The 16,093-nt window shown below is 51.3% G+C and overlaps 1 protein-coding gene across 1 annotated transcript; it reads right to left on the bottom strand.

The window, feature by feature from the left end:
* Positions 1-11,431: 11,431 nt before the first annotated feature.
* On the bottom strand, positions 11,432-15,389 carry LOC125945561 (uncharacterized). Its single transcript, XM_049667540.1, has 2 exons — positions 15,271-15,389; positions 11,432-11,730 (listed from the first exon to the last, which is right to left on the bottom strand). Exons 1-2 carry the CDS (start codon positions 15,379-15,381, stop codon positions 11,467-11,469), a joined length of 375 nt encoding a protein of 124 aa, XP_049523497.1. The 5' UTR covers positions 15,382-15,389; the 3' UTR covers positions 11,432-11,466.
* Positions 15,390-16,093: the final 704 nt, after the last annotated feature.

Raw genomic sequence — 16,093 nt, 5'->3', positions numbered from 1 at the left:
AGCCTGCTTCGGTTTCATTTCCCGAGGGCAGTGACGTCATGACGCACAAGGTTTCCAGCTGTACACTCGTCCGTTTTGCGGAAATTCTGGGATTTTACGTGCCAAAACGAAGATTTGATTATGACGCCGTAGTGGGGGAGTTAATTCCAAGTTAATTCTGACCACCTTGGGTTTTTAAGCGCGTACCCAATGCATGGTACGCGGGCGTTTTGCATTTCGCCACCATCAAAATGCGTCCGGGAAGCCGTGATTTGAACCCGCGCCCTCGGGCATAGAAGCGCCACGCCAAAGTCACTACGTCACCACGGCGGGTGTTTTGTGGAAATGGTGTCCGCACAAAAACGAGTCTCATTCTATTTATGCGATCGCCGTTGGATATTACCGCTTTACAGGGCAAAGAGGCAATGCCGAAGCACAATGCTTATGTGCATCATGTTAGTTTGCCAACCGCAGTTCACCCGCGGGTTCACTTCCTAAACTTTCCTCTACCTTGCAGGCTTCCGCAGAATTGATTTGCCATATTCAATGTCCCAGTGTTTCGAGTTTGATTAATTCGCCCTCGCTCTGCTAGCCTCCGGTTAGCTCGGATGGTAGAGCTACCGCCTCGAAAAGGCGTTCGTCCCGAGTTCTAATCCCGGATCAGGGCGTAATTTTCTTCAACTGCGAAAGCTTTCCTTCTGAGAGACCTGTATGGGTTTCCGTTGTGGCATCGTGCTACGAGACAGGTGGATGTCAGTTTTCCTCCACTATGCGTGGGCTTCGCAGAACTGATCTGTCATTTCCATACTATAGTGTATGCACTTGCTGACGCTGATTCAAGCGATGAATAAATGGATATGCGCCGATCGAGTGGCCTTCCCGGAAAGAAAGGTATAGCCTCTTACGATGCCCGGCGCAGCCAGATCCAAAAATTTCTCTGAAAAGCGCTGGTCTTGCGCATACATGACTACCCATGCTAACGCTCTCCCGTGCTGCCCCGGTGTTTATCACAGGGTTAATCCCGATGGTTCATTAAAGTATTTCTCAATTATTGGTTACGTCTTTGTGTTTCTTAATGAGTTTACGCACACGTTCGGCTGCTACGGAGAGAACGACGTCACTTGCAGTGTGCCGCCAGTCCGCCGTTGTCGCTTGCGTTCGACGCCTTTGCTCGGCGGCGTGGTTAGCAGCATTCGCCCGCCATTGCCGCTTGCGATTCTTCGAAATTGCTGCAAAATTAAATCTGTCCGTTACCTAAGAATGAATGGCTCATACCCCCTTAAGCAATGGCTCATACACGCGTAAACGCGGCATCCCCATTACAACCACAGAAGAGAAGTGAAATTCTACGCTGGAATGACGAGCGGCAACGCAGCCAGCTGTGGAAGACGACGGACGCGGGAGCAGTGGCACAAGCGTGTGTCGAGCACAAGCACGAGCGCAACCAAGGGGCGCCAACGAGCCAGCTGCGGAAGAAGACTACGACGCTCGAGCCAATGCTGATGATGATGATAGTTTTATGTGTACAGGCCACGAACAGACGCTTTTTCGTTTCGCCAAGCCACACAAGGTTCGTTTTAAAACGCCGCCATCGCGACGTTTTCATACGACGCCACAAGGTGGCGCGAAGCGTCTGAAATTGTCTTGATCTTGGCCAATGCCAAGATCAAGAAGTGGTGCCGGAGGACAGGAAACCGTTTTCTGGACCTGGGGAAGGGGGAGCTGTCGAGTGGTTTTCAAAAGGACGGCCTACATTATAACGAGGTAACAGCGCGGCAGGTCGGCCGAGTCATCGGCACAGTGGCAGCCCCTTTTTTAGGCCTTGGACTATCGCATCGACGAGAAAAGACGACACAGGACTGGAGGACACGCCCCGACAAATGCCAACCCAACCAACCATCTGGACCTCCGCATTGGAGCAGGGCACAGACAGAGCCGCGCCTGACAAGCCGAGGGGAGCATTGGCATGGGGGCAGGACAGGTCGGGGTCAGAGAGGTCTAGCCCAGCTCATCGAGGAGGCCCTCGAGAATGTGCTGGCCAAAAAATGGCCCACACTGTGAAAAACGTCCACAGTGCCAACAGAGGTGTGCGACGAAGCCCACAACATCCAAATGTTCAAAGGCGGAGGCGCAGAAGTCGACACCAGAAACCAGGCACAGTATCGGTCGCATTTCTTAACCTATACGGTGGCCGACGCTTAGCAAAATGGGAAGAGCTCTACAGAGGAATGGAGGAAGAGGGCATCACTTTATACGGAGTGGCGGAGACACATCTACGGGACCTGGAGAGACCACCAGTCAATCCACTTTGGAACTGGGCTGGCTGTAACCGAGAAAGTACATCCCGGAAGGGTGGAGGCGTGGGGTTTCTGTGGCGAGAAGGCAGCACCTGGACACCGCTCGAGGACTCCTGTGTGGAACACACCTGGCTGTCCGGCTACATACACGCAACGCCAGTCTTAGCTTGTGTAGTTTACCTCGGTGTTTCTTCAAATCAACACTCTGAGAACACCAACGTCGTACGCTGCATCAGGCATGACATCGAGCGTTGGGGCCACAGCCGGGAAGTGCTGATCCTAGGCGACTTTAACGGCCACATTCAGGAGCTCGATGGTTACACCGACCACAATGGGAAGCTCTTGCTCGAGATGGCCCAGGAGCTCTCCCTCGAAATTGCAAACCTTCGGGCAGACTGCGAGGGCACGTGTACATGGTGTGCGCGGGGCCAGAGCTCGTGCATCGATTATGCCCTTGTGTCGCAGAACCTCGGCAAAACCCTCCAGGATATCCACATTGATGAGGAAGGCCGGTACAGTTTGGGGAGCGACCACAACCGCATCAGGCTGCAGTTTAAGGCATCCCCTTGGCGCCGACAGTCGAAGAAACGTGAACCCGCAGTCCGCTTTCTTCCCGAAGCGGCATATGAAGAAGTGGCCAACGAATTTGAACTAAGTCCCAGCCGCAACGGAGCGGAGACCTACGAGCAGTACATTGACCAGCTCCGTCGGATCATGCGGAAACACGAGAAGATTGTCAACGCGCATCATGGGGTTAGAAGGAAAAGCTGGTGGGACGGGGAGGTCCAGGCAGCACTGAAGGCTCGCCGAGCTGCCAACCGGTACCACCGCCATGCGGTTAAGAGCCCTCAGAGCGAAGATGTCCAGGGGGCATGGCTGGAATATCTGCACCGAAAACGGGAGATGCACACTATCACACAGCGGAAGATAGCCGAGGCCAACCACAAGACGCTCCAGGCAATCAAATCTGCAGGCAGAGGAGCAGCAGCCAAATTCTGGACATATGTGTCTCGCCTTGATGGCAAAGCTGCGCAGCCTGAAGTCCGCACAGAGTCAACGGGGGCCAAAGAGAATGATCTCCACCGAGCCTTAACTGACCATCTCCGGCAGCTATATGCACCGCCACCACAGGGTGCACCCGCTGTGCCCCTCCCTGCCCCAGATCGCCCGGGCTTGGCGGGTGCCGACCAGCAGACGTGGACAGTGTCGCGGAGTGCCATTGATAGGGCAATCACGAGAATAGGTGCGCGCACTGCTCGAGGCCTGGACGGTATCCCGGCGGGGCTTGTGAAGTGTCTCGGTGCTGAATCACGGTCACAGCTGGCTGATTTCTTCACTGAAATCCTGGCCGGTGGACCAATACCTATCGACTGGCTACGTGGCAAGGTGATCCTGCTCCCCAAAAGAGGTGGCGACCCCGGCCTTCTACGTGATTACCGGCCACTTACAATCACTAGCGTAGTGTATCGTGTGTTCGCCCAAGTGATGAAGGCTTGGATGACCGCGTGGGCCGAAGGGGGCGGACACCTCACTGAGTTACAGAATGGTTTTCGGCGCGACCGACGGCTCGAGGACAACTTGTTTGTCCTGAGCCAATGCATAGAGGTTGCACGAAAGGAGGAACGTGGGCTGATTAGCTGCTTTCTTGATGTGACGAAGGCATACGACAATGTCCCGCACGAGCTATTGCTGAGGCATCTTGAGGCACTTGGGATGACGCCCACGTGGACTGGGCTTATCAGACGCCTGTATGCAGACAGCACAGTTATAGCTACCCTGAACGGCGCCTACTCGAGCGAGGTAGTGGTGGGCAAGGGGTTAAAACAGGGTTGCCCACTCTCGCCCCTACTCTATATGCTGTATACTGCGTGTGTAGAGCGCACGCTATTGGCCTCCAGGGTGGGCTTTGTGGTAGAGAGAACTGAAGATGGGCTCAAGGAACAGCAAGTGTTGCCGGGTCTGGTATTTGCAGATGACATTGTGCTGCTGGCAGGGAGCACTGGCGATTTGCAGACCCTCATCACGAAATGTGCCGAAGCCATGGCACCACTGGGGCTACAGTTCAATACAAAGAAATCGGCAGTGATCGTCTTCTCTGGCCCAGAGACACCAGGATCGCTGACACTGCCATGCGGAGGGCTACTGCCCCAGGCGGCCGAGTACAGATACCTCGGTGTGAATTTTAGCGCGCAACGAGATTATACGGCAAACCAGGAAAAGCACCTGAGAGGAGCATCCCAGCGGGCCAGCCAAATACTCCGGAGAAAGTGTCTGTGGGGATTCAATCGCTTCACTATGGTGCGAGAACTGTGGAAAACCGTCCACGTGCCTGCACTGACATTTGCCAATGCAGTTGTATGCCCCACAGCGCAAACCCGAGAATGGCTGGAACGCAGCCAGCGCGCTGTAGGGAGACTGGCTCCGGGCTGCCATGGCAACGTGGCAAACGAGGCAATCCAGGGTGACCTCGGTTGGTCCTGTTTTGAAGCGCGCGAGGCACGCAGCAAGCTGGCGTACGAGGGCAGGTTGCGCCTGATGCAGCCACACCGCTGGGCACGGCGTATGTTCGATTACATACACCGCAATGGCGTCCGCACCAGGTGGACAAAAAGGCTGCAGCAGCTATCCAAAAAATACGGCTTCTTCGCGAGCCCTGTGCAGGAGGAGACCGAACGAAAGTGGGCTAAAGCAGTCGAGACCCTGGTGCGACAGACGGAGGTGGACACTTGGCGGCGAGACATGGAGGGGAAGTCCACACTGAAGCTCTATAGGGAACACAAGCAAGAGATCCGTGTGGAACCCCTCTACGACAACAGTGTAGCCAGCAGCCTCCTCTTCGAGGCACGGGCCGGAGCTCTTAGAACTCTGGTTTACCGCCGGCGCTATGATGACAACGTGGGAAGCGTCATGTGCAGACTGTGCTGTGCGGACCAAGAGACAATTGAACATTTGGTCCTGCACTGCGCGAGCCTCACACCAGCGCCCATAGATGGCACCACGCTACCGCTAGCGCTCGGCTTCTCCCCCCGCATTCCAGCTGGCGGTGACCAAGTCAACCAGGTGGCCACAACCAAGAGTCGGCTGCGGGAGTGGTGGGCCATAGTGCGCGCACATTAACGGCCAAACTTTGCGTGTGCTTGATATTGATATTGACAGTGTGTGTGAATGCGTTTGTGACTCTGTGTATGTGTGCATGCAGCTTATATTTGTTAACTTCTAAGGCCAGGGCGTCGCTACTTTTTCACGGCGATGCCCACCCGTTACAAAGGGCGAGGCCAATAAATCCAATCCAATCCAACCAATGTTGGTCTACTTCCGTCTGTTGCGGACGCGAGCTCCGGGAACCTAGCCAATAACAACTTCGCTGTAAAAACCTACGCCTATCGCCAGTTAACATGTCAGTTTAACCCAGTTCTCTCGAAAGCGCGCTGGTTCGACGAATATATCACTCTCCATTCACGTGTTCACGCCGACCTGCGAGAAGAAAAAAGTCATTCCACTCTGGTGGATGACCAGCGAAGCTGTTTGGCACACGACGGAGGGCACACGACTTTCGTCGTCTTCCATGGCGAGTCGCTTGCGGCTGGCCTCTCGGGAACGATCTTCATGGGTGTTTGGCGACCGCCGCCGCCGATTGCATTCTCGCATCTGTTATCACCGTCGCTATTCGTAGGCGCGCTGCTCCTCGGGAGTGCGCACTATACGCGGTCTCCCCATTACGAGAGGAGTGAAATTGAAAGTGGAGAACGGCACCTTGTTTTCCTTCCTCCATGTCGACAACGCACGACGGTGCCCATAGGCGGAAAGTTTTCATTTTTCCGGGGGGGCTGGCGTCCGACCAGCTTTCTGAAACCTATGCTCATGTGTGTACATATATTTATATCGCCACTCCAGGCACATTTTCACTGTTGTCGTCGCCGTGATTCTCCATATTAAATCCGACAGCCATGCAAATGAGCGACCCATACACTGTGGGTGCTAGCAAAAGCACGTAACAGTGAGCCGAAACGGATGGCGGCCTGATGGGCGTTATCTTCCCTCGCGCTCAATATTCGGTGTAGGTCACATAATCAAACGCGAATGGGAAGGAGAGCACGCCTCTTCTCCTCTAGCCCTGCTGTAGCTGTGAATGACTGCGTGGCTGACGCTTATGCGGCCCGCGTGTCATATCTATTTGTTGGTAAACCTTGGTGGGTGCAATGATAAAGGGCGAGCAGGGATGGCTGCTAACTTCATGCGCGCTGTCTTCCTTGCCGGGCTGTCTTTCTGCGCCCCTAGTGTTGCAGAGTTAAGAGACAGAGGTCATGGCAGATCACTGACAGAGGCCGTATGTAGTGGACATAAAAATAGGCAGATAATGATGATGAATCTAATTTTCGGAGTTGCGCTGAATCGCGCGGCTGTACGAACTGTCCGCCTGCGCTGCCGGCGTTCTTGATAATGCTTGCGTTGTGAAAGCGAGTGCTCGAGGTCATCCGGTGAGGTATTTACAGGTTTACATGGTCCGTGCAGTACACTATGTTTACTACAATTTATATGGCGACTGTAAATAACCTATAGACTCGGTAAGGGCCGCAATTTTCTGTTGTGATTTTGACGGACCTTTCATGGGACCGGGCCATTTGACCTAATTTTTCCAACTACGAGTATGAAATCCACTGTAAACCTCCGCGATCGCCTCCTCTGGACATCTAGTACAGCGACGCGCGAAAGTAAGCTGCACGCGACAATTCGCTGTTGAGCCCGATCAGAATCAGCGCATGGAACGCGACTGCTTCTCGGTTGGATTTGTTTTTTAATACTGGCGGTCAAGTTGGGGGTGCGGCCCTTACAAGGGTGCGATCCTTACACGGATTTACACGGTAAGAATCTTCCTTAATTGTCTTCTACTTCGCTATCACTAATACTGCTTCGCCTTCCCGGCCAAACTGCACTCTCCCTTTTTTTTTAGTACTTTGAGTCCGAGTATAGGCGCTGCTGCGCATGACTTCTAGACTTCTATTTAATCTGATTTCGAGTGAATCCGGCTTGGCATCATTTCGGCTACTGAGTTAATTCTATATACAAGGTGTTTCAGCGAACATTTTCAAAAATGTTTAAAGGTTGCCTGTGGCGGGTAGCACAATTCTAGTTCATGAGTTCGTCTACTCGAAGAGGCGGACATTATTTGCACAAAAAATTGAAATGCTTAATTGACTAATTAACCAACTAAGTTTTTAGCTAATTACCTTATGACCCATGTTGCAATTTACAAATTCTAGCCGTGGAGTTCGGATCCACTTGGAGCTAATTCTCAGGCTGACACCAGTGTCGAGATATTAATTCTCTAACTTTGCGGAGAAATGCATTGGCGTGCCAGTCATTTTCTTAACAAAACGTCGTTTTATGCATCGAAGCACAAAGGTGTGAATAGATATTGTGGGAACGCCGACATGATTAGCGGCATCAGAGTCAACTGTGCACGAAGAACAGGACGGACGCGCGAGCTGCGGCTGGGCGCCCTTGGGCGCGGCCGGCCAAAACTGGAGCCTGCTGGCGTGGACTGCGGGATCGAGCCGTTTCCCGTTATGCGCCAATGTGGGAAACGGCTAGATCCCGAGTCCTGCGCATGCGCTCAGTTGCCGTGGCAGCCGGCAACTGAGCGCATGCGCAGGCCGTCTCCCATGCGCTCCTTTTCCGCTTAACCGCCTCTTCTTTTTTTTTTCCTTTTATCTCCCGCTGCGCTCCGCCTTCGCTTTCATCTTTCGCTGTGCTCGTTCGCTCGATTACGAGGTACGGCGCCGAGGCACGCCGACGCTCAACGCAGAAACGGGCGCCTTAAGAGCTGCGCTCGGAAACTATGGACCTATATAGCCCGTCACAAAGTAAGCGCAGCGAGGTTCAGTGACTTGTATGGAAAGCGATGGGTCGACGGATACAACGATAGGCGTGCTAACGGTTCGGCTGACCCCATTTCACGTGATGAATAACCGCGGATGCGGAAAACGGTTTGCGCAAAAAGAAAAAAGCTAAGCTATAGCGCCATACAATGTCAGCGAAGCCAGGTCCACTTGTATAAGGAAAGCGATGGGTCGACACAAAGAACGATGTTCGTGCTAATGGCTGTACTGACCCCATTTCACGCGGTGAATAAGCGCGCATTCGCAAATTGGCTTTCGCGCACAAGAACTATAAGCATACGGCTGGAGGGAATAACCCAAATGTAGCCAAAACCGCTGATATTCGATGTTATCCCGAAAATATATATATATAAATTGCCTATAAAATTCCAGCTATATACGGGGCCCTGCCAGGTTCAATTGTATGGGAATCGATGGGTCGACGCATAGGACGTTAGGCATGCCAATAGTTGTGCTAATCCCATCTCACGCAATGAATAAAGGCGCATGCGCAAATCGGCTTATGCGAAGAAAAAAAAATAATAAGCCTATAGCTATAGCTACGTTGAAGTCGGAGGGAAACTGCTGCTCAGGGCTGCAAACACGGAAAGTCGGAATTTCTCTACCGGACGCCTGAAATTTCCCTATATCGGCCGAAATTTCCCTCGCTTGCCCAAATAATTATATACAGTCGAACCCGGATACATCGAATCTGAAGGGGGTCACAACAAGTTCCGATATATAGGTATTTCAATATATAAATTAAATAAAAATTTTATACAAATATTTTCAATATAGGATTTTACTACTGTTCGTTGTACACAATAGTTGTTATATATGGGTTCGATGTATCCGGGTTAGACTGTAATACTAAATATTCGTTGTTTTCTTCATCACTTCCATTTTTACGATGAGAAATATTACATAACCTTTACAGCTCGCGTGAATTTTGTAAGAATTTGTTCTGCGGGCTGAAACCGTGGCCAAAGCAAATTGGCGGGGTAAAGTGTTACAGGGAGATACAAACTGACAAATGAAGCCCCATCTTTGGCTTATAGATTTAATGCAGTTCATCCGAACATGGAACTGGTTTAATAACTTGTTTTTGCAAATTCTTGCAGAAAAAGTTGCTTCAGTGCTCCAGTGTTGCCAGATGATCGCATAACAGACTGCCATACGGCTGGAGGGAATGACCCAAAGGTAGCCAAAACCGCTGATATTCGATGTTATCCCGAAAAGCAAATTGCCTATAAAATTCCAGCTATATACGGAGCCCAAAATTTCTCTCAAACTAGCAAGATTTCCTTCATTCCAACATGGACCTGAAAACTACCTTAATCTGGGAAATTTCCCTCGAGTTGGTAGCCCTGCTGCTGCACGCGCGCTCGGCAGCGACGGAGAGAACGACGTCAATGACGGCGCAGCCAATGGCGCGTCTCTCTTTCTCTTTTATGTGTGACAAGGGCAATTCAAGGGCGCGTTACAGGTCCTGGAGCCCACTACACGGAATCCACCACACGGAGTCCACAGGGCTATGTGCCATTGCGCTTGCACCCTTTCTGCACTATCACCAGGATCGGCCCACATTTCTGCGCACATCGGACGGACGAATTTTGGTTTCGCCTAGCCATACACAGCATAGCTGTCAAAAAATTCGCTAGCCCTTACCCTGTGGAGAAATGGGGGTAAGCGAAGCTCGTGGCAAGACTGCCACGTGGCAGACAACGCTGCCTGCGACAGTGTTGTCTAGGGGTCTAGGGTAGGGTAGTTTAGGGTAAACGAAACGGAACGTTTCGTTTACCCTAAACTCAGGGTCGGCGGCTGTTCACTGACGTTTGGCCTCAACATCGCGCTCCCGCAACTCAGGGTCCGCGGTTCTTCGCTGTCGTTTCGCGGGGGCTCTTGAAGCCCTCACGCTAGAATCGGCACGTCGACGACGAGCCCTTTCCCGAACGAGTTCGCGGCGCCGTTGCTCAAACGCAGCCTGCTCCTCGGCGGAGCGCACCACGCGCGGCCTTCCCATCCGGACGCCGAAACTGATCTGAGACGAGGGAAGCCCGGCGGAGCGTGCATTAACCCCCTTTCCTTCCCTTTCCCTCCCCGCAACGCACCCAACGACCCTGATTGGTCGAGCGCGTCACGTGATCCGGCGCCGGCGCAGCCTATGCACACCGCACTGATGGTTAACCAGCGGAGCTGAAATGTGCGGCCCCGGTATGAGCCACACGTGATTTATTTCTTTCCATCTTTCCACGCTACCCAGACGAACTGTATATATCTGCATTGCATTTCTCGCGTCACGCAATGCATTCGCTGCCGTCATCGTGGGTGCAGCGCACGGCAGAAGAGGCTGCCGTCCGCGAACGTAAGCGCGAGCGTGATCGTGCCCGTAAGGCTGATCCCGTGTATCGGCAACGGCAGAGACTCTGACCGTCTATCAAAGCGATCACAAGGCAATAATGTGCAAGTGTAGAGTCGTCCGTGAAAGTGTGAATGTGTGCGTGTAATCAACGGCTACATGATCTAAAATAAAGGCTATGCAACTTAACGAAATGTGTCTTCATTCAACTTCAACGTTCAATATATACAATCCTAAACAAGCAATCAAATCGCATATGCATCGCATCGGGTCGCTCAGCATTTTTCGGTTTCGTTGCGTGGTCGTTGGCTTTGGATTTTGACTGATTCAGTTTTCATAGGAGAAAGGTTCGCGTTCAACCATCTTTAAGAAAGGGGGCTTTGATTTTTTTTACCCTGACAAGACAGTGCTATTGCGGAAGCGTGCGCAGAACAAAAGTATAGGTAAGAGATACAAAACGAAGACAAATGTAATGACCATGCTAAGAGAGCATTTGCCATTATCAGGGTAATTTTTTCCCCTCGTGCGTAACCTAATATTACCCGTTGTGTTCGCTTGATATCCGATGAAAAATAAAAATAAAACACGACGCTGGAGGAGCATCACCTCCGATAAAACTCGGCACTGAAAGGGTAATTCTCCCCGCTTCTGTGGCATCCATTATTTTTTAACGAAAATTGCCGAAAATTAACAGGTTCCAAGTAAAGCGCAAAGTTTACAACTCCCAAACTCATTCACTAAAGACTAGTCGCCGATATGCATACGTAACAAGTATACGAAGAAGAAAATCGGAGCTGGTCCCCGAGGTTATAAACCTTCCTCCTATAAAGAAATTCGCGACTCTGGACGCATCAGACAACGCATTTTATTGGCGCAGCTCAGCCTCGTTGTCGCGTCCTCGTCCTCGACCACGTCCTCGCTCGACCAATGCTCGCGCTGGTCCCGTCCTGCCTCAGACGCCCCCTTCCGGCCAGGTTTTGATCTTGCGGAAGTCTTCGACCGAGACGAAGTCGGGCTCGACCTTCATGCAGCCGGGATAGTCGTCTTCGCTGTAGAAGTAGCCGCGCAGGTAGTCGTTCAGCTTGTAGAGTAGCCGCAACCGGCTGTACGGGCCGTACGGGCTCAGCTGCGGGCATTCGTAGTTCCAGTCGTCGTAGTCGATCGCGTACGCCATCACGCCGTAGAGGAACGTTAGGTTCTTCCGGGAGGTGCATATCTGCGCTCGCGACGACCGCGCAACGCATAGGTTTAGCAGGTCCTATCATAGACCTATAGATAGAAATTACGGCAGAACCCTTTCTCACGGTGAGTGTCTATAGGCTAAGAGGAAGCTTCATAGATCGGACCCAACTCTGATGCTGCCTATTCGAGTACGTTGTAGAACGCAGAAACGCTTTTACGAGATAACCGGCGGGCTGATTTGAACGAAATGTGTTGCATTTTAGAGAGAGAGGCAAATTCCAGTGACTGTTGGAAGCGGAATTTCGATTTAAGGCCTGCATGTTTTAGGAGGAACGTTAAAAAATTGGTAAGCTTTAACAAAAAAAATATACAAGCAGGAAGTTTACAAATTCGTAGCCCTGCACCATGAACATATATCATAGTTAATTCTTAGAGCATATAAAGCGGACAAATTCAATACATAAATTTATATCTTACGTGAATTTGTCACATTGCTTACAAGGGTTTTTCAAAAGTCATACTCGCATATTCGTGGTCTACTTGAGCGCCATGTATAATAGATCAGTTATATGCAATTTACAGAATTATATCGTTTTTTATTGCAGAGTTACCGAGTGGTATACTTCACAGTTTCGTTTTCAGAATTTTTTTATTTTTATTTTCAACAGTTTTGTTCAAAACGTTGACGGCCTAAACAATACGCTACTAACAGTCACTAGAATTTAACTTTCTTTTTTATCTAAATGCAACAAACCTCGTCAAACTTGGCGCAGTGGTTGCCGAGAAAAACGATTTCCCCTTTCCTTTGTACTTAGATAGGAGGCTGCGAGTTAAAGCTTCCCCTTAATGCGATTAGCACTGAAGATATGTAGCGACACACTGTATTGCCACCGCCGAAACCCTTCACGTACGAGTCGTGTACGGCGCCGGGCTCCTCTCTCGCGCGTTTTTTGATGCCACCTTAGTTTTATTGCGATAGCAATTATATGGACACTCAAAAGCAGATTTCTGCCGTCGGCGTCGCCGTCGCCGTGAGGTTCCGTATGACGGCATTTGGAGATGAAATCGTCGCCGCGCGCCGAACGCTGTATGTGCGAGGGAAAGGGCGCGAGGGGCGCGTCTTTCACGGGGAGTGAACGCACGGCGGAGAACAAACGCGCGTTCTGCGCCGTGCTCGCTTAAGGGCTGTAGAAGTAGGCGTCTCTTTTCTCCTTTACAATCACCATATATGTAGAGCAAACGCGCCTCCTTCCGACGCGCGAGAGGCCGTGGGGGAGGGGGAGGGAAGGGAGGCGACGTTTAGCTGCGGCACCAAGTGCCTATTATTGCGATAGCAATTATATGGACACTCAAAAGCAGATTTTTGCCGTCGGCGTCGCCGTTGCCGTCGCCGTCGCCGTGAGGTTCCGTATGACGTCATTTGGAGATGAAATCGTCGCCGCGCGCCGAACGCTGTATGTGCGAGTGAAAGGGCGCGAGGGGCGCGTCTTTCACGGGGAGTGAACGCACGGCGGAGAACAAACGCGCGTTCTGCGCCGTGCTCGCTTAAGGGCTGCTGAAGTAGGCGTCTCTTTTCTCCTTTACAATCACCATATATGTAGAGCAAACGTGCCTTCTTCAGACGCTCGAGAGGCCGTGGGGGAGGGGGAGGGAAGGGAGGCGACGTTTAGCTGCGGCACCAAGTGCCTATTTATATCAGAGGCTCCGGCAACAGTCACCAACGCCGCACGCATTTTGAGCTAACGCGGGCAAAACGCCGATGGCGTCGACAACAGTTCTGCGTGCTGCCGATGCTGCTGCATGTCCAAGTTTATACCGCTGATAAAGCTAATATCATTACTCCGCATAGCTCTCTACAAGTTTGCTATCGCAATTGATGCTTCGCCTTTCAGGTGAAACTGCGACAACTTTTTATATCAGAGGCTCCGGCAACAGTCACCAACGCCGCACGCATTTTGAGCGAACGCGGGCAAAACGCCGATGGCGTCGACAACACTTCTGCGTGTTGCCGATGCTGCTGCATGTCCAAGTTTATACAGCTGATAAAGCTAATATCATTACTCCGTATAGCTCTCTACAAGTTTGCTATCGCAATTGATGCTTCGCCTTTCAGGTGAAACTGCGCCAACTTTTTTTTTTTTTGATACCACCTTACTTCCCACCCTCTTAGCTCCTCTTAAAGTCACTGGAACCTGGAAAGTACCGCAGCCGTCGGAGAAGCTGCAGGCAACACTGTGCTGTTGCTAGATTTGGCCCAACGTGTCTTTCCGGCGGCAACACTGTTGCTCAGCTGCGTGGCTTCGCTTACCGTGATTTATATTATTGCAAATCGGCGCCTTTCCTATAGACCGTTAATTATAAGATGAAGGCTGCAACGACAACGCACGCTTAGGAGTTGTACAGGTACGTAGGATCGCACATTGAAAGCCAAACCACTCGGCAAATAACAGCCAAGTCAGCATCAAATAAATTCTAAAGGATCTTTTTCTGTCGCTGAATAGGCGGCACGTGCCGTACGCAGTGGCACATATGCACTGACCCAAGTTGGCGTCAAAGAGGTTCATTGAAGAGCGGCATCTTGAATATTGTTCACAAAAAAAAAGAAGAAAAAAGATTAAAACGCATTTGCGTCCAGGCGCTACCATTACCGAATTCATCATCATCATCAAGCCTGTATTTATGTGCACTGCAGGACGAAGGCCTCTCCCTGCGATCTCCAATTACCCCTGTCTTGCGCTATATATGTAGCTGATTCCAACTTGCGCCTGCAAATTTCCTAACTTCATCACTCCACTAAGTTTTCTGCCGTCCTTGACTGCGCTTCCCTTCTCTTGGTATCCATTCTGTAAATCTAATGGTCCACCGGTTATCCATCCTACGCATTACATGGCCTGCCAAGCTCCATTTTGTTCCTCTTAATGTCAACTAGAATATCGGCTATCTCCGTTTGCTCTCCGATCCACAACGCTCTCATCCTGTCTCTTTACGTTAGGCCTAACGATTTTCATCGCTCTTTGTGCGATTTTTTAACTTGTTGTCGAGCTTCTCTGTTAACCTCCAAGTTTCTGCATGCCCCATATGTTAGCACCGGTAGAATGCAATGATTGTACTTTACTTTTCAACGACAGTGGTAAGCTCCCAGTCAGGATTTGGTAATGCCTGCCGTATGCACTCCAACCCACTTTTATTCTTCTGTAAATTTTCTCATGATCATTACCGAGCTAAAAAGAATTAAGTGACCATAAGGGTCTTGGTCCTGAACTGCCCTAGTTGGCTCCTGTTTTATTGAGTAGCAATTATGGGGACACTGTAGCCGCATTCCCGGCGTCGTCGTCGGCGTCGCCGTGATGCTCCGTATGAAGTCCAAGTGCGATAACATCGCGGCCGCGCGCCGTAGTTGCCATGCCAATTTCTCCGTGGCCCCACCACGCTACACCATCAGTGCTGGCTGAATGAAAACTGCTCATCGGAAAAAAAGAAATCCCTATTTTCGAGAACAGCTATATTCCGATTGGAACATGATGTTTGACCCGCTCTTGGAATATTCGCGCCCATATCTCAGCCGTGCGCATACCTTTCTCCTCGTGGAGTTATGATCGTCCCACACCACGATCATCTCCCGTTGCTTGTTGAACGTGATGCAACCGTCCTCTACGTCCTTGGGTTTACAGTCCATGTTCGTCATATAGACCGGGTCTCTGCATATCTGCACCAGCAAGCACGCCCGTCACACCACTCTTGCAGCTGAACTATAAGAGTACTGACACATCGTTAGACTTCTATCCCTCTCGCGCGCTCTCTCTCTCACACACACAAACACGCACACGCACACACACACACACACACACACACACACGCACGCACACACACACACACACATTTGCACACGCACACACGCACGCACACACACACGCACGCACGCATGCACACACACACACACGCACGCACGCACACACACACACACGCACACACACACACACAGCACACACACACACACACACACACGTACACGCACACACGCCACACGCGCACGCACAACACACGCACGCACACACACATGCACACGCACACACGCACGTACACGCACGCACGCACGCACACACACACGCACGCACGCACGCGCACACACACGCACGCACCACACACACACACACACACACACCACACACACACGCACGCACGCACGCACACACACGCACACACGCACGCACACATTTTGTATGAATCTAGCGTGTGCAGTTCCCTTGTATATCGTGCTACGTACGAAGTTCTTTAGAAGCTAAACTACTTGGGCCCCATAATGTAAAACTATTCCAATCTGTTTTCATTCCAATCTCCTGACGTCTTCGCCGAGGATTCGTTTTAACGGTATTTTTTTAGCCTCCCGTTGCACGCCG

This window comes from Dermacentor silvarum, chromosome 5 (assembly GCF_013339745.2).
Source record: "Dermacentor silvarum isolate Dsil-2018 chromosome 5, BIME_Dsil_1.4, whole genome shotgun sequence".
NCBI classification, from domain to species: Eukaryota; Metazoa; Arthropoda; class Arachnida; order Ixodida; family Ixodidae; genus Dermacentor; species Dermacentor silvarum.
This window is presented reverse-complemented; position numbering and strand designations above follow the sequence as displayed.

Coding starts and splice junctions, on each gene's coding strand:
- LOC125945561 (XM_049667540.1), bottom strand. CDS start 15,381: ATGACGAACATGGACTGTAAACCCAAGGACGTAGAGGACGGTTGCATC. Junction 11,731..15,270: donor ATAACTCCACGAGGAGAAAG/GTATGCGCACGG, acceptor TCGCGAGCGCAG/ATATGCACCTCCCGGAAGAA.